The 25,993-nt window shown below is 38.2% G+C and overlaps 1 protein-coding gene across 1 annotated transcript in view; it reads left to right on the top strand.

The window, feature by feature from the left end:
• The window catches only part of Zdhhc15 (zinc finger DHHC-type palmitoyltransferase 15), a 90,905-nt gene that overhangs the window by 28,262 nt on the left and 36,650 nt on the right, over positions 1-25,993 (top strand). Inside the window, exons 3-4 of the mRNA XM_059251012.1 lie at positions 11,622-11,716; positions 18,759-18,879. Of these exons, the coding sequence (XP_059106995.1) occupies positions 11,622-11,716; positions 18,759-18,879 (216 nt within the window). The remainder of the gene's footprint in view (positions 1-11,621; positions 11,717-18,758; positions 18,880-25,993) is intronic.

Here is a 25,993-nt window from a genome sequence, read left to right as displayed (position 1 = left end):
CTTTGTGGAAATATGTCTTTATTTCTCTTGGTACATACTAAGGAGTAGGATTTGGGGCTCATGTATCATGTTTAACTGGATAAAGAGCTGTCAAAGTGTTTACATGCATGTTTCTGCCCTCTTTGCTTCCCCACCAGTGTATATGACAATGCTGGTTGCTCTAGATCCTTGCTGTCACTGTTACTTATTGTAGCTTTGTTTATTTTTATCATTCTACTGCGTATGAAGCAATGTCTTCTTGTGACTTTAACTTGTAGCTCTGTAGGACTGCAGATGCCAAGCATCTTTCACGTCTCATTGCCATCTAACTCTTCTTTGGGGAAGTATCTGGTTCAGTCTTTTGCCCATTTCATTGAGTTGTGAAACACCTTTAAATGTCTGGGTACAGGCCTCAGTTTTTAAACAAATCTGTTTTCCTTTCCATGCAGCAAAATTAAGATCAGTAGGAGGGTATTGCCAGGAAACATTTTTCTGTATAAAAATAAGTCTGACAATATTCCAGCAATAAGGTGCACTGACCCCCTAGGAGTTGATTGATTCCATATTACTTCAAATATTCAAACAAAAGCTAGAAAACTGGTTATTAAGGGTGTTGTAAAGCAGGTGTGCGTGTCTTCTAGATTGTTATGCCAAATAACATCCCAGATGCCTTAAAACTTTGAAATTTTATGATATTAAAATCAAGTCAGCATCATGTTACTGAGATAGATTTATAGGTTGAATCAACCAAATGTAATATATTCGAAGGGAGCCAGCCTCTGTTTGGTAGTGCTCCTGTCACTTCTCCAGCCAGAGAGAATCAATTCATAAATCCCCAGCCACCGTGTAGACAACAGGTAATCTGCTTCCCTTTAAAGTCTGCTGTGAACATTCCTAACAGTGTGGAATCAACAGGGTCCTTTAACTCATTTTGTACATACAGACTAACAATATCCCAGTTATCTATTTTGAGCTATGAGGGAAGCCAAATACTGTTACCCAAAAGATTAGCCCCATTTACTTCTGTATACCCAACATGAATGAATCGATGAGATATTGGCTAGACATCAAGTAGAGGACTAGAAACAAACCATTTTCTTCATTTTTAACAAACCCATGGTGTCTCTGCCCCTAAAGTCTTGTGCACTTTTTATTACCATTTCTTAGAATATAAACCACCAAGAGTTAAGAAAAAAGGAGAATAAACTGTTTAATAAGTTATTCAGATATGTCAGATGTATCCATGCATTTTAAAAAATTAGTACTCATAAAAACTTTGTGAGACAAGCATTTTTGTATGTATTATAAATCTTATTCATTGATACATTTAAACATATTTTGTACATATTGCATACATGTGTATTTGTATGTATATATTATGGCTAACTAGCTTCTCAAGGATACGTAATTTGGAGGGAATGCTTTGTTTTGTGGTATATGTGTCTTATGGGTATATATGTGTAGCTAGAGTTTTCCTGCCTGGCCCACAGTCAGGACAAATCTCTCTCACCTGCCAGTCCCACAGCCATTCAGACCCGACCAAGTAAACACAGAGACTTATATTGGTTACAAACTGTATGGCCATGGCAGGCTTCTTGCTAACTGTTCTTACAGCTTAAATTAATCCATTTCCATAAATCTATACCTTGCCACATGGCTCGTGGCTTACTGGCATCTTCACATGCTGTTTCTCATCGTGGCGGCTGGCAGTGTCTCTCTGACTCAGCCTTCCACTTCCCAGCTTTATTCTCCTCCTTGTCCTGCCTATGCTTCCTGCCTGGCCACTGGCCAATCAGTGATTTATTTATTGACCAATCAGCAACACACTTGACAAACAGACCATCCCACAGCACTTCCCCTTTTCTTTTTTTTTCCCCAAAAAGGAAGGTTTTAACCTTAACAAAGTAAAATTACATATAATTTGGGAATTTGGGCCTAGCTTCTCTTACTACTTCCTGCTGGAGGGGGGTGCTGTATCTTATGGGGACACAAAGAAAATTTTAGGATCATGGAGTAGTCTGTGAGGGTGTATCATCTGAGCCAGTTGCCTTGAAACCATTCTGGATGTTGGATCATCTGGGCCATGGTGTCATCAGAGACCTTTCAGGGGGTCTTGGCTGGTCAAACCTGATGTATCTTGATCTGGAACAAATCCATAGCCTCTGGCTTTCTGTGGGAACAAAAGAGACTCTTTTCCAAAGCAACATATCCTTATATCCAAATTTTGAAGTCAAGGTACCTTTAAAATATACATTTTGGCATAACTCAACAGCTTTTACAATCAAATGTTTTTCTGCAGTTAAAAATCCCAAAGACAACACAATCCAGATTCTCTGTGTAATATTCATCTTTACGTGGCTTATTTTTTATATTAATTTTACTGTCTCTTTAAAGACTTTATTTTTTTAATTATGTATTTGTTTATATACTGTATATATCACCTTTTTTGTCTCTTTCAAGCCTACGTATATTTTACACACATTGTAAACTATTACATCTGAATCTGACTTATTGTGAATCTGTTGCTTTAAACTGCAGCAGCTGTGGCTGCTGGCTCTGCCCACCTCAGCTTCCCAACATGGCGGTGGTACGTTTAGCGCCAGCTCTGGGAGCTATTATGGGTCTCTATGCTTTTATCCAAGCAGCATGTAGCCCAGAAACCTCTTTTGTTTTGTACTAGCAAAGGCTAAATCCACCACGCAGCTTATTGTGCCACTTGGAGAGGCCTCATTCCCACCATACTGCAGGTCAAGCGCGCACTCTAGGAACCCACCAGTAGCTCAAACCGGCAGCTGCCGCTCATTTGAGAGAGACCATTAGGAAGCTGTTTATAGCTCCGTTTTAGAGTCTTTTTTCTCAGTTTTTAGGTGGAAACTCTTGCCACCACGTTGGACGCCATTTGTAGCTAGAGTTTTCCTGCCTGGCCCACAGTCAGGGCAAATCTCTCTCACCTGCCAGTCCCACAGCCATTCAGACCTGACCAAGTAAACACAGATACTTATATTGGTTACAAACTGTATGGCCATGGCAGGCTTCTTGCTAACTGTTCTTACAGCTTAAATTAATCCATTTCCATAAATCTATACCTTGCCATGTGGCTCGTGGCTTACCGGCATCTTCACATGCTGTTTGTCATCATGGTGGCTGACAGTGTCTCTCTGACTCAGCCTTCCACTTCCCAGCTTTATTCTCCTCCTTGTCCTGCCTATACTTCCTGCCTGGCCACTGGCCAATCAGTGATTTATTTATTGACCAATCAGCAACACACTTGACAAACAGACCATCCCACAGCATATATGTATGAGGCTGTGGGCACATGCATACCACAGCACACATGTTGACATCAGAGGCCAAATCTCAACTGTTGGTCCTCACCTTTCCACCTTTTTGAGACAGGGTCTCTTATGCTGCATTAACCATGCTTTAGTAAGTGGGATGGAGAGATTCCTCAGTGATAAAGAGCACTTGCTGCTATTACAGAGGGCTCAGGTTTGGTTCCCAGAACCCACATTTTGTCGCTCACAGTAACTCCAGTTCTAGATGATCTCCTCTGGCCTCTGGGGGCATCTGCATGCATGTGGTACACCTACATACATATACTTGAACACACACATATATGTAAAATAAAATAAATCTTTAAAAGGAAACAGACTAGCTGGCCCATGAACTGCTGGATATCCTGTCTTAATCTCCCATACTGTAGGCATGCTGGGATTATAACACTTGTGCTTGGGCAACTGCATTGGAACTCATTGTCAAGCACATTTACCCACTGAGCTGTCTCCCCAGTGCCCTTTTGTTTGATTTTTGTTTTGCTTCTGGACCTCGAACAAGCCAGGCAAGGGCTCTGCTATACAGCATCATCCCCACCCCAAGGATACACTGTTATTAAATTGTAACATGAATCTTAAAAGGTCTTATTAATAAAAAGCCCAGAGCCAGATATTGGGATGAAAGCCAAGAGATCAGAGGAATAGTTCTTACTTACCACTAGGAAATCCTCAGCCCAAGAGAGCTACTTCCTGTATACTCACACCTTATATACCTTTCTGTGCTCTGCCATCTTACTTCCTCTCTCTGCCCAGCTCTATCACTTCCTGTCTGTCTGTACAGACCTCCAGACCTCTACTAGTGCTGTAATTAGAGGCATGTGCCACCACACCTGGCTCTGTTCCCAATGTGGCCTTGAACTCATAGAGATCCAGATGAATCTCTGCCTCCCGAATGCTAGGATTAAAGGCATGTGATACGATTACCTGACTTTTATGTTTAATATAGTGGCTGGCTTTATCCTCTGATCCCAAGGCAAGCTTTATTTGTTAGAGTACAAATAAAATATCACCACATTAAATGGCAAAGCCAGAGTACAAATGAATCGTCTGATTCCAAATCCATTATGATTTACCTGACACCTCAGTGCCAGACCTCTTTAACACAGAAAAAAAAAACTGAAAAGGGGTATAAATCAGTTAGTTTTGATCTGACACAATTATCTCACAAAGGCAAATTAAAGAAGGAAGGATTTATTTCAGCCCATAATTCGAGTGGTTACAATCCATCATTTGGGGGAAGCATATTGGTGGAAGTATGAGGCAGCTAGTTACATTGCATTGACAATCAAGAAACAGAGACATAAATTCTGGGCCTCAATTGACTTATTTTTCATTTTTTATTCAGTCTGAGACCCCAGTCCACAATATGGTACCTCCCACATACAGGATAGATTTTCTTTCTTTAGTTAAAGCTCTCTGGAAACAACCTCACAGACACACCCAACAGTGTGTCTCCTAGGTGATTTCAAATTCAAACATGTTGACAAAGATTAATACTGTAATTCTCATCCATAAACATATGTATTTTATTCTTTTGGCAGTATGTACCAGCTCCTAATGCATAGGGACTAGAAAGCTCTTTGGAACTTGAAAATGCTAAGATTCAGGATATTGGTATAGTTCAGTGGTTAAATACTTACCTAATATATATGTACGGTGCAAAGAGAAAGAGTGATCTAGTTCATGCCAACTAAAACAAAGCTCCATTTTTGCGTAATGGCTGGTAAATTTAAATGTAATTCTCAAGAACTGGTAACATAGATGGGGGCCAGAGAGATTGTTCAGTGTTTAAGATTGCTTGCTGTTTATGTGGAGGACCCAGGTTCAATACCCACCACCCACTTGGTGGCTCACAACCACCAACTGTAAGTGCAGTTCCTAGAGATGAGATGTTTCCTTCTGGCCTCCTCAGGCACAGCACACATGTGGCAAACATACACATAAAATGAATTAATTTATAAACATAAATTAAATCTTTTTAGAAACTTTAAAAAGAGTTGGTAACATAACCAGCTTTATAAAAGGTTTATGTAAATTGATGAGCAGTAGATGCCTAGTGGGTAATTAGTATACTTTGGATGAAAGCCTAACTTTTGAAGTTGACATTAATAAAAAAGAAACTATGCTTTTCAAAATATAATGCCACATGTCACCAGAATGGTATACCGCTATCAGAGAAACTCCTAGGGGTTAATTAGCTAAACCCTGGAACCAACTGATAAAAATTCAAATGCTAGGATTAGATAAATCATGGAAATAACATGTGAGTAATTCTTCAATTTTCATCAGATGTTCTCAGAACCTTGGACAAAAAACTATGGGCCTCTTTCCTCCTTCTCACTGCTCCTTCAGCTCTCTGCCACACAAGCTCCAGCTCTGCTGGAGTTCCCACAGCAGTTCAAGTAAAGTGAGGCCGTGTCAGGAGCAGCAAGCACCTCATCGTTAAGTGCTCCGCTCAAAGGAGCTGTAACTGCCTAGCTGGCAAATTTCCCCCTCATCATAATCTGAGGACTTCTCTCCCGAGCCAAAATGGAGATTTTAATAAGGACTCTCAATGGCTAGATCTACAACTGCTGTTCCTATTTGAATTACAGTGCATAATTGCAAGATACTCCGCTCTCCCAATTTTCCCTCACTACCAACACAAATGCTTTTAGTCATCAACTGGTATGAAAGATGTTACAGAAAATAATCTCTTTTTAAACTGAAGAGCCTCTAACAATAGCTTTTAAAGAAGAAAAAAGAAAAGGTATGTTAGATAGTTGCCACAGTAACAGCCTTGGCATTTGTGTCTGAGAACGTGTAGGGAAGCTGCTTTACCTTCTCACTTTGCTGCTCCTCTTGCTGCACTCACAACAGTCTATGACATCCATTTCTAATCCTACAGGAATGTATGCGAAAGTCTCCCCCCCCCCCATATTTCCCACTACCTCCTAAGAGCAAAACAGCAAAGGCCAATGATGTTGCTAATAACAACTTTTAAAAGCTCCTTCCAGCATGTCATTTTAGCTTCCATGATTTTTATCAAGGTGTTTTTGAGGCATTATTTTAGGGAAAGTACTTAAGTAGTCATTCTCATTTCAGAAGCTATTCCATAATGGGCTTCCCACATTACAACCCAGTGATGAAATGCAGAACAACTGCCTGCGGAGAGGAATCTTTTTCTTTGGCATTTGGCCATGTTCTGGTCATCTTGCAAACCTCTGCATCTGGTGGAAGGAAGGAAAAAAAGGCACTTGAAAGATTTTGGGTTTTCATGTTGTAACCCCAACTCCGGTAGCTTCTGATGCTCCCCAACTAATCACTGCCAGATAAGCGAAGGGCTCCACTGTGCCTGTTTTCTGAAGATTAAAAAAAAAAAAAGATGTTTTTCCATTTCATTTCAATGTCAGTGAGTAGTGACAGCTCAGGGTTACAGTTCATAAGCTATTTGATTTCTCTAGTGATTTGAAACCTCACTGGAGCATCATATTTTAAAAAGATTCAGTGTCCCTGTGGTTTACAAGGATGGTTATTCTAGACACAAAAATTAATTATACAAAAGTATGTCTACCAGGTGTGGTGACTTGTGTCTGTAATTCCAACACTTGTGAGACGGGAAAATTGCCAAGACCACCCTTGGCTACATAGTGAGTTTCAGGCCAGCTTGAACTACAATGTGAGAACTTGTCTCAAGGAATATCCAAGGAGAGAGGGGCACAGGGGAGAAATATGCTGCATGCTTTTAATGCAGGAAGAACTAGATGGCCACATATTTGAGAGCAAAGCTTAGGGGCATTATCTATACAGAGGAATGCACAACCATGAAACTCATGAGTTCTCTCTGCATTTCAAGAAGAGTCACTTCAAAGCACGGGCAGAGATAAAGTTCTTGTCTGCCAGGAAGGTTGGAGCAATCTTCCTCCTTGAAATGGTAGGCTGGACAACCAGATGGCCTAAAGGCACTGTTCTCCTGTTCTTCAGAATGACCTAAGGGTGGGTTGCTAAATCCTTGGGCTCTAAAAGTCAGATACTGATTCAGTCTTTAGGAAAGGATATACAGTGCATTTTTGTTCGATTTTTTTAATGTAGTGAGTGTGTGTGTGTGTGTGTGTGTGTGTGTGTGTGTTCACACACGTGCGCCACACTGAGAATGTGGATATTAGGAGATAGCCTATAGGAGTTGGTTCTCTTCTACCACCTGGGTCCTAGGGATCCAGTTCAAGACCTTAGCCTTAATAGATGCCTTTACCCACTGAGCCATCTCAACGACCCTGCACACTGCAATTTGCTGTTTGCTGCCCTAAGGAAAGGAGCTCAGGACTGGAAACGAGTACACCCTGATTCTGATTCCATTGCTTCCACACTCCATAGGTAATCACTTACCTTCTGTGGACCTCAGTTATATCAGATTGAGAAGGCTGAGCTGGACGGTTGCTCTAGTCTCCAAACTGTGAAACTGTTACCAAATCTATACAATATGGCCTACTTTATCAATCTACTGAATAATGGTGACTTTGATATTTAGCCTCATGATCTCTCATTTTATATCTATCAAAACAAATCCACACCATATAAATCATTGGATAGAGGAATGAGATGCAGCTGTTTCCAATTCCATAGCTCAGCCAAGTATTAATGTGTAATAGAACTTGGGCCAAGTTAAAGTACCACATTTTCCATCTCAATCATTTGGAATAAAAGATACAATAAATACCCTTAGGATACTTGCATCCATTCATGTAACCAAACTGATTGAATCGCATTACCATTGAAATGCATGGTGACAATGTAAACATAAAATTATCTTATTCTGATGCCTTTAAAACCAGAGTCTTTTGCCCTGGAGGAGGTGGGAATGGGGGATAGGCTGGGGGAAGGTGAGGGGGGCGGAAGGGGGGAGAACAAGGGAATCCGTGGCTGATATGTAGAACTGAATTGTATTGCAAAATAAAAATAAAAAAAAATTAAAAAAAAAAAACAGAGTCCATACTCCCATTCCATTCTGAATTAACTTGAATGAATGCATCCCTTCTCCCTAAGATAGGAACAAAATCATAATGGCAAAGAATAACATATTAAGGAGAATATTTTAAAGTCTTGAGAAAGATAAAAATATTATGAGAATTCTTTACAAAAGCTGTACTGTAAAGAGAGAAGCACTCTCATTTATTAGTGATAAGAATGTAAATAAGCCGGGCTGGTGGTGCACGCCTTTAATCCCAGCACTCGGGAGGCAGAGGCAAATGGATCTTTGTGAGTTCAAGGCCAGCCTGGTCTACAGAGCGAGATCCAGGAAAGGCGCAAAGCTACAGAGAAACCCTGTCTTGAAAAAAACCAAACAAACAAACAAAAAAGAATGTAAATAAAATTGTAAGTTTTATTAATGGAAATTTGACAATATCTGTGGAGCCCAGTTTGAAGATTACAAAACAGCTCCTGTACCTAAGGCTCGGGGAACATTGCAGATGAAGGGGCAGAAAGATTGTAAGAGCCAGAGGACCAGGGAGTTTAATATGAGATTGTGTCTCATATTAAATTGTAATATCACAGAAGCTATACCCATAATGCCTCACTGACATGACTCTTTAAAAATGAGCTGAAAAAGGACAACAACAGCTGACATGCCAAAGTGGACAGGGGAAAGCCCAGGAGGCCTCAAGCCTGCACAAAGAACTGCAGGCAACTAAGGGACACTGAGAGCAGGAGAAGTGGTCTTCCCCATGGAAGAGCACATCAGTTGTCACCCAGTACCAAACGGTCAGGCCTGAGAGCATGCATACAAGTGACATTCTACACACTGAACAGTTACAGTCAGGAATTAACAACAATTAATGAAAAGGGGGCCATGAATTTGAAAGAGAGCAAGGAAGGGCATATGGTTTGGTGGGAGAAAGGGAAAAAGGGACATTAATTATAATATCAGAAATAAAAGAAACAATCAGAAAAAGGCATACCTTTTGACCTGACAATTCCAATTGAGGAAATTGATTCTACAGATTTTTTTGTTTTGTTTTTGTTTTTTGAGACAGGGTTTCTCTGTCTCCCTGGCTGCCCTGCAACTCACTCTATAGACCAGGCTAGCCTCAAACTCAGAGATCCACCTGCGTCGCCTCCCATGTACTTGGATTAAAGGTGTGTGCTACCACCACCCAATTGATTCTACAGATGTTCTTTATACATGTGCTGATAACATGTGTATCAAATATTAGTGGAATCACTATTTGTATTAGCAAGAGAAAGCAAAATTCGAATTTATAATAAACACAGTCTGACTCAATAGGTTATATCTTCACAACAGAATCCCATTCAACTTTTTATTGTTTGAGAATTTTATAATGTATACAATGTGTTCTGATAAAATCTGCCTCCTACTCCCTCCCCTCCAATTTTTTCTTCCCTCTTCATGTACTCTTTACCTGTGTGCTCATGGGTGTAGGGCCACCAATTGGAACATGAACAGGTCTACCAGGGACCATATTACTGAAGAAAACTGACTTCTGCTCTCTCAGCAGCCACCAACTGTCAGTAGCCCCTCAGCTAGGGGGCGGGGCCTGTTGGACCTCTTCCCAGTACATGCTGGCATTTTGGATGGCTTAATCTTATGCATGTCTTATGAAGCCACAGCCTCTGTGAGTTCTCATATTAAACAGCCCTGTTGTGTTCAGAAAACAGTGTTTTGGAGAAGTACCCCCCCCAACCTCTTGCTCTTACAATGTTTTTGCACGCTCCTCTCCCTCCATGACAGTCCCTTAGCCTTGACAGGAAGGGGTATATGATATAGATGTCACATTTAGGGCTGATCACTCCACTGAGACTTATTAAGAAAATAAGAAAGTTCACTCTTTTCAAGTTTTATAAAGTGAAATAATCTCCAAATAAAGTAAGCAATAAAGAAATATGTTACAAAACAGTGTACAGACTACTTCTCTGTATGTGGCAAAGTATACTGGATTATTTTTAGAAACATAAAATCTGAAGTCATGGCTTATAACATTGGTTGTTTACCGAGAATGTAACTGAAAAAGACAAAGCTTTCACTATATGTTTACCTCAAATTTTGAACCACATGAATATTTAACTTTTCACAAGAAAGACAGTTAAAATTTTAGAAGTTATAGAGATGTTATGTTTATTGTGTGCATGTATTTATATAAACATTTAAATGTGAGAAAATCTAGAATGATTCACATCCTTGACATGAACAGTTAAGAAGTGTGATGTACGTGTGGAGTACACATTTGTCTTTTACTCTGTGTTTCTTGAATTTTAAAATGAGATTTTATAATCTCACACCTAAAAGGTCTTGTATTAAGGGGCTGGGACTGAAAGAGTAGATGTATGTGAGGCTGAAACTTGTTAACTTGGTCTTGAGTTACATCATTCTCTTGAGTCTTTGTAATGGATTGAAATAAGACCATGCCGTTCAAGGACTTGCAATGGAACACTAAAGTGACATTCCACCTTGTAACCAGCTCTGTGGAGAATACCAACCCTGAGCTGTAGAAAAGGCAAAAATATGAGAAGACAGGCAGTGGAGAGTCATGTGTACATCTGTCTCAGAGGTACAGCTTATGCTTCCAAACTGTGTAGTCAATGGGGCTACTGAAAAGAACTTTGGATTTAGAGTCAGAAGTCCTATATTTAATGCTGGACTACATTACAGACTGTGTGACCTTGATTAATGAACTATCTATCTTTGACAGATAATTACCTGCCTTATGCCATTATCTTTCTCAACAAAGTTACTGAGAAAATAAAATGGGGTGACATATAAAAATATGTTTGGGGTTGGCCAGATGGCTCAGTAGGTAAAGGTGCTTTGCAGCCAAGCCTGATGACTTGCATTCTATCCCTGGAACCCATGTGGTAGGAGGAGAGGACTGACTCTCACATGCGCACGCGCGCGCGTGCACACACACACACACACACACACACACACACACACACACACAGAGGCTTAATTAATTCTTCTGAAAAAGCATTTTGTAAACTCTAATGAAGTGCAAATTGTATCCTAGCATTAAACACCCATGGTGACAGAGATAATGACAACTGGCTAAAATAGTTTCTCATATATTGTCATAAAGGGCAGTTCCTCTCTTGACTCGAAGAATCACATGACAGCTTTAAAAGGATATAAAAGGATATGATTTCCAGAAAGTCTCTGGTTCAAAATTTGGTGTTCTGCATGGGAAAATAGTAACAATCAACATTTCATATTAATACTAGAGAGTACATAGTAATAGGAGAAAAAGACACTTGTCACTTAGTTTTGTTCTTTTGAACTCTGAGAAATGGATTAAAAGTTTAATTTTCTTTTAATTTCAGTTATCTACCTCATACTCTATCATGCCATTTTTGTGTTCTTTGCATGGACCTACTGGAAGTCTATCTTTACACTCCCACAGCAGCCAAACCAGAAGGTAAGAATATTTGTTGCTTCACAAAATTAAAAACAAAAGAATCTAAAGATACCAACCAAATAAGAAAAGGACAAAAGGAGAAACAAATAACCTTCCCATTCAAAAGAAACTCAGGCTGTTTTGACTTTGTTTTTTTTTTCAAACAAGCTCTCACTGTGTTGCCCAAGCTGGCCTTGAACTCCTAGCCTCCAGTGATCCTCCCCTGAATAGCCAGGACTGTAGTGGCACACCACCTAGCCTAGCTAAGAATAAACTGGAAAGGCTTCACTCCGGGGAATGGAGGGTAGAATTGGCTGCTGAAGGAGTTTGTGAATCCACCAGCCTTGGGGATCCTTAAGACTAGGAAACCAGTATCTGCAGTGGAGATCTGATTAAAACAAGGAGCCGCGTTGATTCTGAGACCTCATCTAGTTCAATTCTGTGAAACTAGAAGGCAAATCTAAGGAAAATTCAATGGTTCATCCAACACTTTTTAGCTGTGTTCTCCTGAAGTGTTTCTTGCACTATTTGAAAGAGTCAGAAAAGTGATCATCTCAGGCATTTATTGTCTATAACTGCTTTAAAACAAATTAGATTTGGAAGTAGAAAAAAACAATGGGAGAGATCTTACCAAAACTATTAACACAGGAAAAAAATACTATTCTAAATTGTCTCCTTCATGGACAAAACATTACAAAAAAAATTTAAAGCACAGAGAAAGATAGTAATACAGAAAGAAAATAATGAGCAAAATGGCAAGTATCTTTTCTACTGACTGAATGCTTAAAATATAAATGCATCAATTTATCCCCTTACAAGGCTGAGATTTCTGGACACGCTTGCTCCTCATGTAATCCCAGAATTCTAGAGGCTGAGTCAGGAGGGTTGTCACAAATTTGAGGCCAGCCTGGGCTAGAGAGTGAGACTTTATCTCAAACAATAATAAAATAAATAGCACTTGAAATATTATGGGACAAGGTGCAGTGGCACATACCTTTAATACCAACACTCTAAAGGCAGAGGTAGGCAGCTCTCTGTGAACTTGAGTCCAGCGTGCTCTACATAGAGGGTTCCACAACTAGTTACATAATGAGACCATTTCAAGAAATATTATTATTATATTATAAAAGCCTGAGATTAACAAACAACATTAAAATCATATACATGTTTAATATGTCTATAATAGAGTTAACATTAGTAAAAAAGGCATAAACAGGTTGACAATAAATGATTGTCATTTGACTTCGTAGGGAAGAAAGGTGGGGAAGAAGGAAAGAGAGAAGGACTGGGGTTGTGGCCCAGATACAGTGCATGTGTGAGGCTCTGTGATCCATCATAGCACAAATATTTTTAAGAGAGTTAAGTCAAACATAAGAGAGGAAGAAATACAATATATATTGATAAAAGGGTCAATGTACTAAGTATGGGTCTGTGGTAGAGCATTTGACAAGTGGGTTGTTGAATTCGATCTTGAGCACCGCAAAAAAGGGTCAGTTCATCAATATGTTAAAGTTATTTTTAAAATGAACCTGAAAAATAGAAGCAAAACCTGGGAAAATTCTGTTCTGCAATAATAGTTAAAAAGACATCAGTTCTACATTTTCAGTAGTGTATAGAGTAAGTATACAGAAGGTTGAAGGATCTGAAAGGACATATATAAAGCAATCTACCCCCAAATAGCAGAATATACATTCTTCCAAATTGCATATAGAACACTTTCCAGTTATAGACAATCCATTATTAGGCCATCAAAGAAGTTAATACATTTCAAACATTGAACCATACAAAGTATTTTCTCTAAGTACAGTGAGATAAAGCTAGAAATTCACAAATGTGGGGAAATTAAGTACTCTCATTTATTAATTCTTGGAATACTCCATACACTGCATTTTGATTGTATTTACTCCCACCCCAACTCCTTCCAAATCGAATCCCCTTCCCTACCCACCCAACTTTGTGTCCTCATACTTTCTCATACTTAAAAAAAAAAACATGGGGTCCATTTGTGCTACCCATGTAATACTCTTTAGTGTTTGGGCATCCACTAGAAAGTGGATGACCTACCAGGGGCCACACCCTTAAAGAAAGCTGATTTTTCCCTCTCTCAGAAGTTCTCAATTGCTAATATCTCCTCAGCTATAGGCAGGACTTTTTGCCCAACTCCCCTCTCCAAGCTGAGATTTTGTCTGGCTTGAGACTGCATAGTCTTGCGTATGCTACAAGAACTGTGAGTTCCTATGTGCAGTGACCTGTTGTGTGTGAAAAATACTGCTTTAATGTGTACATCTACTAGCACTGGCTCTTACAATCTCTCTGCCTGCTCTTCTTCAGTGATCCCTGAGCCTTGGGAGAAGAGGGTGTAATATAGATATCCCATTTAGGGCTGAGAATTCTGCAGTTTCTTATTCTCTGTACCTTGGCCATTAAGCATACTCTGAACCAATGGATCAAGTAAGAAATCACAGGAAAAATTAAAAATACTTTGATAGGAATGAAAATGAGACATGGCATAATAAAAATTATAGGGTGTAATAAGCAGTGCTCTTAGAAAAATTTATAGTTGCAAACACATTTAAAGGAATAAATGTCTCAAATAATCTATTTTGATGCTTTAGAGAAAAGTAGAAAGCCAAACTTCAAAAAGAAAGAAAGAAAGAAAAGAAAACAAAATTTACAGAAGGGAAATAAACAGTGAGAAGACCACCCAAAGCAGAAAAGAAAGTATTTTCATACATCTGTTGTGTCCAGTGCTCATAATACATAAAGAATTCTCATAATTCAGCAACTAAAGATAACCCAATTGTAAAATACAGAAAGGTTTTAATAGATATTTCTTCTCCAAAGAATATATACAATTTTCTGTTAGAGGCATGAAAAGTTCATGAGCACCACTACTAATCTAAGGAGATACAAATCTAGACAGCAAACCCACCAAGAAGGCAACCATTAAGTGAATGAACAAATGAATGAATGAAAAATAGCATATATTGGTGAGAATGCAAACAATCAACAATTCTTCCAAATTTGACTAGGAATATAAAATTGTAGATTGTAGTTGGTTTTTTTTTTTTTTTACTCTTTGGGGGCCTACCACCCAGCTCCCAAATACATACACGGAGACTTATTCTTACTTAGGAATGCCCAGCTTTAGCTTGGCTTGTTTCTAGCCAGCTTTTCTAATTTAAATTATCTCATTTCTCTTTAACTACACTTTGCCTCTGGGCTTTTTACCTTTCTTTATTCTATATATCTTTCTTTCCTCCTTACTCCATGGCTGGCTGTGTATCTTTGTGTCTGGCCCCTGGTATCCTCCTCTCCTTCTTCCTTTCTTGCTCCTCAATCCTTCTCTTCCCAGATTTCTCCTCCTATTTATTCTCTCTGCCTGGCAGCCCCACCTATCCCTCTCCTGCCTAGCTACTGGCTATTCAGCTCTTTATTAGACAAGTCAGGTGTTTTAAGGTAGGTAAAGAAACACAGCTTTACAGAGTTAAACAAATGTAATATAAAAGAATGCAACACATCTTTGCATCATTAAACAAATATTCCACAGCATAAATGAATGTAACACATCTTAAACTAATATTCCACAACAGTAGATATACTATGTAAAACAGCTATGCTTTTCCTCATAAGGTTAAATATGGAGTTATCGTGTGACCCAAAAGTTCCATTCATGGGTATATACTCAAATAGCTAAAAAGCAAGCATTCAAATAAATATGTATTTACAAATCTTTGTTGCAGCAGTACGCACTATAGGCAAAAGATTAAAACAACCCAAATATTCATCAGTGGAAAAATAGATGGGGGAAGTATTATATGTCTGCATTGTATATCTGTATGTCTGTATATATATTGTATATGCACACATGCCAGAATACCATTGGCCGTAGATGGGAATGCAGTACTGACATATGATACAACATAGATGAACCTCGCAATATGGTAATTGAAAGACACAAAACACCAAAGGCCATACTGTTTTGAAGGCAAATTCATAGAGATCCATACAGCAGATACTGGTTGTAGTCTGCCTAGTGATAAAGGAATCAAGAATGACAGCTTAATAAGTAAAAGATTTCCTCTTGGGGTAATGAAATGTTTTGAAACTAGGTAGTTTTATTTACATCACAGTATGAGGGAGCTAAATGCCACTAAATTTGTTCACTATTAAATGTACCTTAGAAATAAAATACCATGTTATATTAATTTTAGCTTACTAAAAATTAAGTATCCTCTTCATGTTGTGTATGAAAGCTTTTAGGTCAGTAGAAAGGCTAAGTGGTTAAGAATTTTGTAGACGTAAACTTGATGAAATAATGTTAGGTTTTAATCAAGTACTGCAAATGTCTAATGCTTATGACTACATCTTTATCATTTTCAATTTGTGAAAAAGGAAGGAGAGTTCTTTGGGTCTACTTAATAGCCACAATATTAATTTCTCTAATACTCACAACATTCCAATCTGTCACCAGTTGTCTCGTCCAAAATGCATTTATTAGCTCACTGCTTCATAATCCTTAATAAGGCTTAGTTAGTGCCAGAAATATACTATCTGTGCCAGACGCCATGTTCTAAACTATTTATTGAGTGACCACAATATGTTTGTCACATCTAAATAGAAACAACTCTTCTTGTGCCCTTCAAGTAGCACAGGGTCCCATGAGAAAGTCAGTCACAAGGATACCTCAAAGATTAAAGCACTGCCACAAGGCACTACTTTGAATTATCAAAATTTAAATGAAAATCTAAAAATTTTATATTTTCATGTTAGTATAATTGTATTTACAAAAACAAAACAACCAGGTTGATTGTAAATAATTTATATGTTTAAGACATTCTTATTAGGATGTATCTACCTAGTACATAGCAAAACTCAGGGTTAAGAATTAAATGCTTATAAATGCACCATATTTATTGTGACAGCCTCAAATGCCCCTTATGCCTTTCCACATATCCTCAGGAGGACATTTAATTCTCACTCTGATTAGAATGGCATGATAATATAAAATGCACCATAGGTATAGTTTTATTTTTAATTCACTTTTTTTTTTTTTTTTTTTTTGGTTTTTCAAGACAGGGTTTCTCTGTGTAGCTTTGCGCCCTTCCTGGAGCTCACTTGGTAGCCCAGGCTGGCCTCGAACTCAAAGAGATCCACCTGGCTCTGCCTCCCGAGTACTGGGATTAAAGGCATGCGCCACCAACGCCCGGCTTAATTTCCTTTTTTTAAACATTTATTGTGTGTGTGTGTGTGTGTGTGTGTGTGTGTGTGTGTGGTGTGCACGCGCGTGTGCGCGCACACCTAGTCTGAATATTCTTGTATATGTCTTTTGGCATATTTAAGTACATGTTTCACCCACACACATTTATTTGTCTTGGCTATGTAACTAGGAGTGAAATTGCTAGGCCATAGTGCAGACATACATTTAACTTTAGATAGTACATAAGTTTTCCAAACTGCATGTATAAATCCACACTCCTACCAAGATCTTCTGTCTCTCAAAGTGTACCATAAAAAGGACTGAAAGAAAGGTATATATCGTTAGAAAAAATACAAAAGAGTAGAATCTATAATATATAAAAGTTTGCCACAATCCAGCATACAAAGACAATAACCTATTTTTCTCATTTTTGTAAGTTGTTTGAGAATTTCATACAATTTTTATCCTATTTACCACCTCCCACATCCCTCTCAGATCCATCGTCCCTGACCTACCCACCCACTCATTCATGTCCTCCTTTTTCTTTAAACCCACCAAGTATAGTTTGTGTTACTCTCACACTCTTGGATGTTTGGCCTTCACTGGAGCATGGCCAACCTACCAGAGACCTCATCCTCAGAGGAAACTGACTGAAAACCTAATTATTTTAGTGGACAAAATTCTCAAATAGGTATTGCAAGAGAGTACCCCAAACAGCCCAATGAAGTCATGAAAAGATGTTCATGATCACTAGTACTTGTGAAAGTACTGAGTGAAAGCACGATAAGGCACAACATGGTAAGTTAAAATTCAAGTGACTAGCAGTATCAAGTAGACTTAAATAATTAATAGTTACAGTTCGAAATGATACTTTGAGTTACTTGTTATTTGAAATAAGTCTTATTTCCTTTATTTTACAGGGGAAAAGTTTAGATCAAGAAAATGCCTTAATTTTCCTAAGTGATTTTCTATTTTATGTCCATGATAAGGTTTAAACCAGAAATTCCCACCATAGATCCTTTCCTTTTTTCACCTCTGTCTGCCCTTTTGTGTAGACTAAAGAAAAGTTTTCAAATCTATATTACTTTGAAAAAATAATTGTGCTATCTTAGGCAAGATTAGCAAAATGGAGCATTAAATTGGCAAAAATTATGTATCAACTAGTGAGGATGTCCAGATTTCTACTAATTCGCAAAATTATAATTATGCAGGCAATATCACAAGCCATTTCATCCAGCTTTTCTGAAAGTGTCATCAGCATTATGAACCTATGAAAAAGCAATTGGCACTCAGTAAACCTGGCTACTCATCGATGAGATCCTGGTAGCAATGTATTACACAACTGTGTTTGTTTGTTTGTTTGTTTGTTTGTTTGTTTGTTTGTTTGTTTTGAGACAGGGTTTTTCTGTGTAGCTTTGGAGCCTGTCCTGGATCTCACTCTGTAGCCCAGGCTGGCCTTGAATTCACAGAGATCTGCCTGCCTCTGCCTCCCGAGTGCTGGGATTAAAGGCGTGCACCACCACCACACAGCTACACAACTGTGTATAACATGATACGTGGTATAATGTAGTGGAAAGGGTATAAGTCTTGGAATAACATGAAATGCATTTGGGACCAGCTTTGCTATTTATAAGTTGATTGAGGACAACTGTGAACAAGATACTTAATCTGTCTAAGCATTATGGGTTTTTTTTATTATTTAAAAAAGACCACCTATTTCATACGATACTTAGCCAAAGAAATGAATAAGTGGTATTTGGAGTTCAGGGGCAGATAATAAATATTTTCATTTAGGTAGTTATGGTTGCTTTGAATCCTTTCTGGGGACCTGAGAAAGTAAAGGCTTGCCTATTGTGCTTCCAGTTCCACTTGTCCTATACAGACAAGGAGCGCTACGAAAATGAAGAGAGACCTGAGGTCCAGAAGCAGATGCTTGTGGATATGGCCAAGAAGCTACCAGTGTACACAAGAACCGGGAGTGGAGGTGAGTTCATCATCTCAATCAGAGAGGAAGCTAGCAGGAATGTAAGGAGCAATGAGTCATCTGTGTGGTCAGGCTACACTGGTCCTTTTCCTCCCGTCTTCTCAAACTCACATTTCATTAGGAAAAAAATTCAACCACCTATCAAAGTTGGGAGAATTGTAAGTAACTGTCATACCCTGGTGGGTTCTACCACTAACATTTTATTATACTGCTTTATCACATTCCTGTCCTTATATCCAACCCTCTGTCTGGTTTTCATTGGATCATCTTATTTTTTTCTGATGCATTTAAAACAAATTTCTGATGCAAATAAAAACATCAATACATAGCCACCTAAATATGTATTCTTTTGTGAGTAAAATTTGCATATGAAACATGCAAAAATCTTAAGTGTACAGTTCAACATGTTTTGAAAAATATACACACCTATAATCAAAGCTGCTAAAAAAATTACCATCACTTCAAAAAGGTTCTGCCATACCCCTACCCAGTCAATCTTCATGCATATATACAATGATTATTCTGATAGTTTTGCCTGCTCTAGAATTTTGTATAAGTGGAATCAAGTATGCACCCTTTTAGTCAGCATAATATTTGTGATATTCATTCATATTGTTGTGTATTTCATTCTTTGTATTGCTTAGTGGTATTACATTGTATGAATATAACAGCTTGTTTATCTCCTTAGTGGTTGATACACATTTGGGTTGTTTCCAATACTTAGCTAGTATGAATTAGTTTGCTGTAAACGTTGTCGTGTTAATAAATGAATGAAGATATATCACCATTTCTGTGGTTACATACCCTTTGTGGAGTTTTACTCTTGCATTTCATTTGGATGAATGGCACAGTCCTTGCAGAGATGGTTCTCCACCTTTGAAAGTTTGAAAACCGAGGTTCTTCTGCTGCATCATGCTTTGGAAAGGGTGCTGTCAGACACGGGTTCATTTCTTCACCACTTGTTTATTCAGCAGGTATCTGTTCAGAGGCAATATGACAGACGAGGAAATTTTGATTAGATAACATTAAAGACTTATTGTCAATTTTGTGAGAAAGGCAATGTTATAGTACTTATTATCTTTTCAAAGTATTCATACATACTAAAATGTCTGTGGTTCTTTCAATATTTGCTTTAAATGATGAAGTAACAGAGCCAGTGGAAGAAACATAATGAAGAAAAATGGCACATTATTGAACTTGTTGAATCTGGGTATTGATACATGTGGTTCATTGTACTCCTAACCCTATTTCAGTGGGTTTTTGGAAATAGTGATGATTACTTTTGATTGTCAACTTAATTGAATTAAGAAAAGCATAGAGTAGAGTGTGGTGGTGCACATCTTTAATCCCAGCACTTGGAAGCAGAGGCAGGTGAATCTCTCTGAATTTGAGGCTAGCATGGTCTACAGAACAAGTTCTAAGCCAGCCAGGGGTACATAGTGAGACTCTTATCTTGAAAAAAAGAGGAGGGGCATAGCAAGGCACATTAATGAGGTGCACCTTGGGCATGACTCTGGGAGTTCTTACAGACCTGTTCTGAATGTGAATGACACAATCTTATGAGCTGATGTCCCAGACTGAATAAAAAGAGAAAAGGAGAAAGCCGCTGTGGAATTCCTCTTTCTCTGTCCCCTGGCCCACCCACCATCAAGCCATGTGGCACTCATACTCCATGCCTTCCCTTCTTTGATGGACTATATCCTTTTAAGCCATAATCTATAATAAATCTATCTTCCCTCAGGTTGTTTTATCCAGGTATTTTATCACATAGACAAGAAAAGTAGCTAATAAAAAACTTCCATAACGCTCATTTTTTTAAGTGAATAATATGTGTGAGACACTGTATTCCAAGTAATAGGAATACAGAATTAGACAGGCCAGATCTTTTATGAAGTAGAAATTCTTTTTTATTAAATTACATCATTACATCATTTCCCCTTTTTCGATTCCTCCCTCCAACCCTTCTCATACAACCCCTCGCTTTCTCTCAAATTTATGACTTCTATTTCTTTAATTGTTTATATATATATATATATATATATATATATATATATATATATATTCCTAAATATGTAAATACAAAAAGCTCATTCTACATAATGATACTGGTATGTATATGATTTCAGGGCTGACTACTTGGTATTGAATAGCCAATTGGTGTTTTCTTCCCTGGGGAAGATTGTTTCTCCTGTTCACAGCATTCCTTAGTTGCCTAGAGTTCTTTGTCTAGGGTTGAGGCCCCATGCAATTTCCTCCTTCCATGTTAGCATGCTGTCCTTGTTCGGGTTTTGTTTAGGCAGTTCTGTTGATGAGATTTCATGGACATAGCTGCTCTGACATTTCTAAGAGACACACAGTCTCACAGAAGACTTCCTTTTCCTCTCTATTACAGTCCTTCTGCCACCTCTTCTGTAAAGTTCCCTGAGCTTTAGGAGAAGGAATTGTATTAGAGGTGTATCCATTGGGACTGGAGTCCACAGCTCTGCATTTTGGTCAGTTGTGCTTTTCTGTAATGCTCTCTGTCTGCTACACAGAGATGTTTTGTTGATGAGGGTTGAGAACTATACAAATCTATGGATATAAGAATAATTATTTAGGATGTAGTTCAGGACTACGCTGGTTTAGTAAAGTGGAAGTCTGTAGGTTCTCCTTCATAATCCATGACGTCGCTAGCCCTGAGTTGGTGGGTAGGTTCCCAGTACCATGATTTCCCTCTTGTTGAGCAGGTCTTAAGTTTAATTACGGAGCTACTGGTTACTGCCAAGTTATGCATGCCACCACTGCACCCTTAGGATTTTTATGCCATGCTGGTCATTATTGTAGTTCGTAGATATCATAGCAGACTAGGACTCTTGATTACTTCCCTCCCTTGGAAACTTGCATGGTACCTTCTGGTACCATGAAAGCTGGTCTTCAGGCAGGAGGAAGAGACTTTCAGGTCAGAACCAGCTTGAATCTTCTGAGTCCTATATCCAAAGTATATGGCTTCTTCAGCAATAGAGACTTACCTTAAACCCCTGGGAGGCAACCAAGGGCAAGATCAATAGCCTGTATATTTTGGGAGTCTCTTGGAAAACCCTGACCAACAACTCAAAAGAAGGCTTCTTATGCTTAGCATTGAAGTTTTTATTAGATAATCTATGGCTCTATGTGGGCATTATATGCCCAGGTGGGAGATTTTTCATTTAAACCCTATACATATATATTTCTATGTATTATATGTAATGTTAGGTAAATAGATAATATAATTCTTTATGACTTTTTCAGACATCCTTAATATCATTTTACCCTCCTGCCTCTCGCTCCTTCTGTATTGATCTCCTTGCTTATTAGAATTATGTTGGCTATGGCTTTCTCATATAGCTTTTATTACACTCTTGTATATTCCCTCTAGTCCTACCCTCTCTAGGACTTTTATTATGAAGAAATGTTAGAGTTTGTCAAAGACTTCTTTCTGCATCTAGTGAAATGATAATGCGATTTTTATTTTTAAGTCCACTTATGTGGTTTATCACATTTATTGACTAGCATATATTATACCATACCTTCATCTGGGGGATAAAATCAACTCGGTCAGGGTGGGTGATCTCTCTGATGTATGTCTGTGTTCTGTTTGCAAATATATTACTTATGATTTTTGAATCTACATTCATCAGGGAATTTGACCTGTAGTTTTTTTGTTGTGCCTTTACTTAGTTTTTATAATATATAAATACTGGCTCCCTAATGGGGGAATGTCTTTCTGTATACTGTGAAAATATGTTGTTCTTATTGGTTGATAAATAAAGCCGTTTGGCCTATGGCAGGGCAGCTTAGAGGCAGGTGGAAAATCCAAACAGATAGATAAGAAGAGAAAGGGAGAGGCAAAGCAGATGCCAGCTGCCACCGAAGAAACAACATGCCAGCAGACCAGTAAGCCATGGCCACATGGCAACTTATAGATGAATAAAAATGGGTTAATTTAAGATATAAGAGCTAGGGCTGGAGAGATGACTCAGAGGTTAAGAGCACTGGCTGTTCTTCCAGAGGTCCTGAGTTCAATTCCCAGCAACCACATGGTGGCTCACAACCATCTATAATGCGATCTGGCTCCCTCTTCTGGCCTGAAGGGATATATGTAAGCAGAACACTGTATACATAATAAATAAATAAATTTAAAAAAAAAAAAAAAAAAAAAGATATAAGAGCTAGCGAGCAAGAAACTTGAGCATAGGCCATGGCCATGCAATTTGTAATTGATATAAGCCTCTGTATATTTACTTGGGTCTGAGTGGTTGCAGGACCAGGTGGGACACAGGAATTTTATTTTATTTAACTGCGTAAGGGAAGTTCCTTGTCTGTGTATCCTGCATAATGGGTGTTAACAGCTTAGATGCAAGATTGCAAAACATTGGTATCGAACTTCTGCCCTCTGGGGTTCTCCCATTGTGCTGTAAGCCTGTATTTAAGACCTCCTCCCTCCTTCAATAAACAACATGCAGCATTAAAAATAAATAAATAAATAAATAAATAAATAAATAAATAAATAAATATTTTCATTCATTTTACATGCCAATCAAAGATCCCCCTCTTTTCTCCTCCCATCTCCCCAGCCTCCCCTTCCCAACCCACCCCCCACTCCCACCCACAAGAAGGCAAGGCCTTCACATTCAGTAGAGGTAAGTCCAAGCCCTTCCCCCTGCCTCAAGGCTGCAAGAGGGGGACACAAGAATTTTATAAATGGCTGTGGGAACTTGGTGCCAGGTGAGACCAGGAAAACTTCTAGCTACAGCTTCCTAAAAGGAGTTTCCTTCTGTTTCTCTTTTTAAAATATTTTTTAAAATACTGGCTATAGATCTTTGAAAGTCTGGTAGAATTCTGCTGTGAGTCCATCTAGGTCTAGAGTTTTTTAAGTCAGAAGGCTTGCTATTACTGTTTCAATCTCCTTGTTTATTATAGATCTGTTTAGGTTGTTGATCTCCTCTTGATTTAATTTTGGTAATTTGGATGAATCAAGAAATTCATCCATTTCTTTAAGATTTCCTAACTTAATGGAATACAGGTTTTTTAAAAGTATTCCTTTACGCCGGGCGGTGGTGGCGCACGCCTTTAATCCCAGCACTCGGGAGGCAGAGCCAGGCGGATCTCTGTGACTTCGAGGCCGGCCTGGTCTCCCAAGCGAGTTCCAGGAAAGGCGCAAAGCTGCACAGAGAAACCCTGTCTCGAAAAACCAAAAAAAAAAAAAAAAAAAAAAAAAAAAGTATTCCTTTACAATATCCTGAATTTATTTGTGTCTTTTATATTGTTTCCCTGTTTGTTTCTAATTTGGGTCATATCTTTCTTCCTTTTTTTTTTTTTTGGTTTTTCGAGACAGGGTCTCTCCATGTAGATTTGCGCCTTTCCTGGAACTCACTCGGTAGTCCAGGCTGGCCTCGAACTCACAGAGATCCACCTGGCTCTGCCTCCCGAGTGCTGGGATTAAAGGCGTGCGCCACTACCGCCCAGCCTTCTTCCTTTTGATTAGTTGGATCAAGGGTCTGTCAATCTTATCTATGTTCTCAAAGAACCAGCTCTTATATTCATTGATTCTTTTTGTAATTTTTTGCTTTTATTTTATTAATTTCTGCTCTAATTTTTATTATCTCTCCATAGACTGGGTTTGGGTTTGGTTTGTTCTTGTTTTTCCAAATGTGTGAGTTGTATCAGTAAGTCATTTATTTGTGCTCTTTCTGATTTTTTAAATTGGGGATTACTTTTATTTTTATAAAGATTTTTTAATATAGGCACTTAAAGCTATAAATTTTCCGTTTAGGGTTACTTTTAAAGTGTCTCAGAGGTTTTTGTGTTGTGTTTTCATTTTCATTTAGTCCCAAGAAATTTTTTTTTATTTCTCCATTGACCCACTCATTCAGTATTGAGTTGTTTAATCTCCATAAGTTTGTGTATTTACTAGAAGTTTGTTTGCTGTCAATTTTAAGTTGTCTTGTATTATGGTCAGATAAGATACATGAAGTTTATTCAATCTTTATGAATTTGTTAAGATTTGTTTTGTCTTTTCTGATGTGGTCTGTTTTAGGTTTCCATGGGCTGCTGAATAGAATGTATATCCTCTGGTGTTTGTGTGGATATCTGTTAAGTCCATTTAATATATGAGGTCAACTAATTCTGATGTTTCTCTGTTTATGTTTTGTCCAGATGACATGTCCATTGAAAAAAATAGGGCATTGAAATCACCTACTATTAGTGAACTGATGTTAGTCTGTGTCTTTAATTTCAGTAATATGCTTTTTATGAAATTAAGTGTACCAGAATTTGTTGGGTACATACTTAAGGTAGTAATATCTTCTTGTTTAATTGTTCCCTTGATTAAACTGAGATGCCCTTTTTTCTAACTTCTGATGAGTTTTAGTTGAAAGTCTATTTTGTCAGCTATTAGGATGCAATGCTTGCTTGTTTCCTGTTCCCATTTGGTTGAAGTACTTTCTTCATCCTTTCCTTCTCCGTTGGTGCCTATCTTTAAAGCTACGATGAGTTTCTTAAAAACAACAGAAAGATAGATTTTGTTTCTTGATCCATTCAGCCAGCATATGTCTTTTGATTGGAGAATTGAGGCCATTGATATTTAAAGTTTTTAGTGAAAGATGTGTGTTGATTGCAACCATTGTGTTTTTGTTTCTTTGTTGTTATTTGTGTTCTCAGTGGTACTTCATGTTTCCGTAATTACAGCTTTGTTTGTTTTCTTTCTACAGTCTCTTGGCTATGTTTATTCTTCAGCTGAAGAACTGCTTCCTGTATTTTATTTAGGGTTGGGCTGCTGGTTATAAAAAATTGTGTGGCTCTTTGTATCATGTAAAGTTTTTCTTTTTTCCTTCAACTATGACAGATAATTTTTCTGGGTACTTTAGTCTAGGTTGACAGTCAAGGTCCTTTAGAACTTGGAATGCATTGCTCCAAGCACTTCTAGCTTTCAGAGTTTCCATGGAGAAATCAGCTATTGTTCTCATGGGCTTCCTTGACATGTGGCTTGTGTCTTTTCTCTTGTAGTTTTCAATATTCTTTCTTTGTTCTGTATACTTAGTATTTTAACTATGATATGCCGTGGGGATAGTCTTTCTGGTCTTGTCAATTTTGTGTT

Source organism: Peromyscus eremicus, chromosome X (genome assembly GCF_949786415.1).
Source record: "Peromyscus eremicus chromosome X, PerEre_H2_v1, whole genome shotgun sequence".
Classification (NCBI taxonomy): domain Eukaryota; kingdom Metazoa; phylum Chordata; class Mammalia; order Rodentia; family Cricetidae; genus Peromyscus; species Peromyscus eremicus.
Note: the sequence above shows the minus strand (reverse complement) of the source record. Positions and strands in the feature narration are given on the sequence as shown.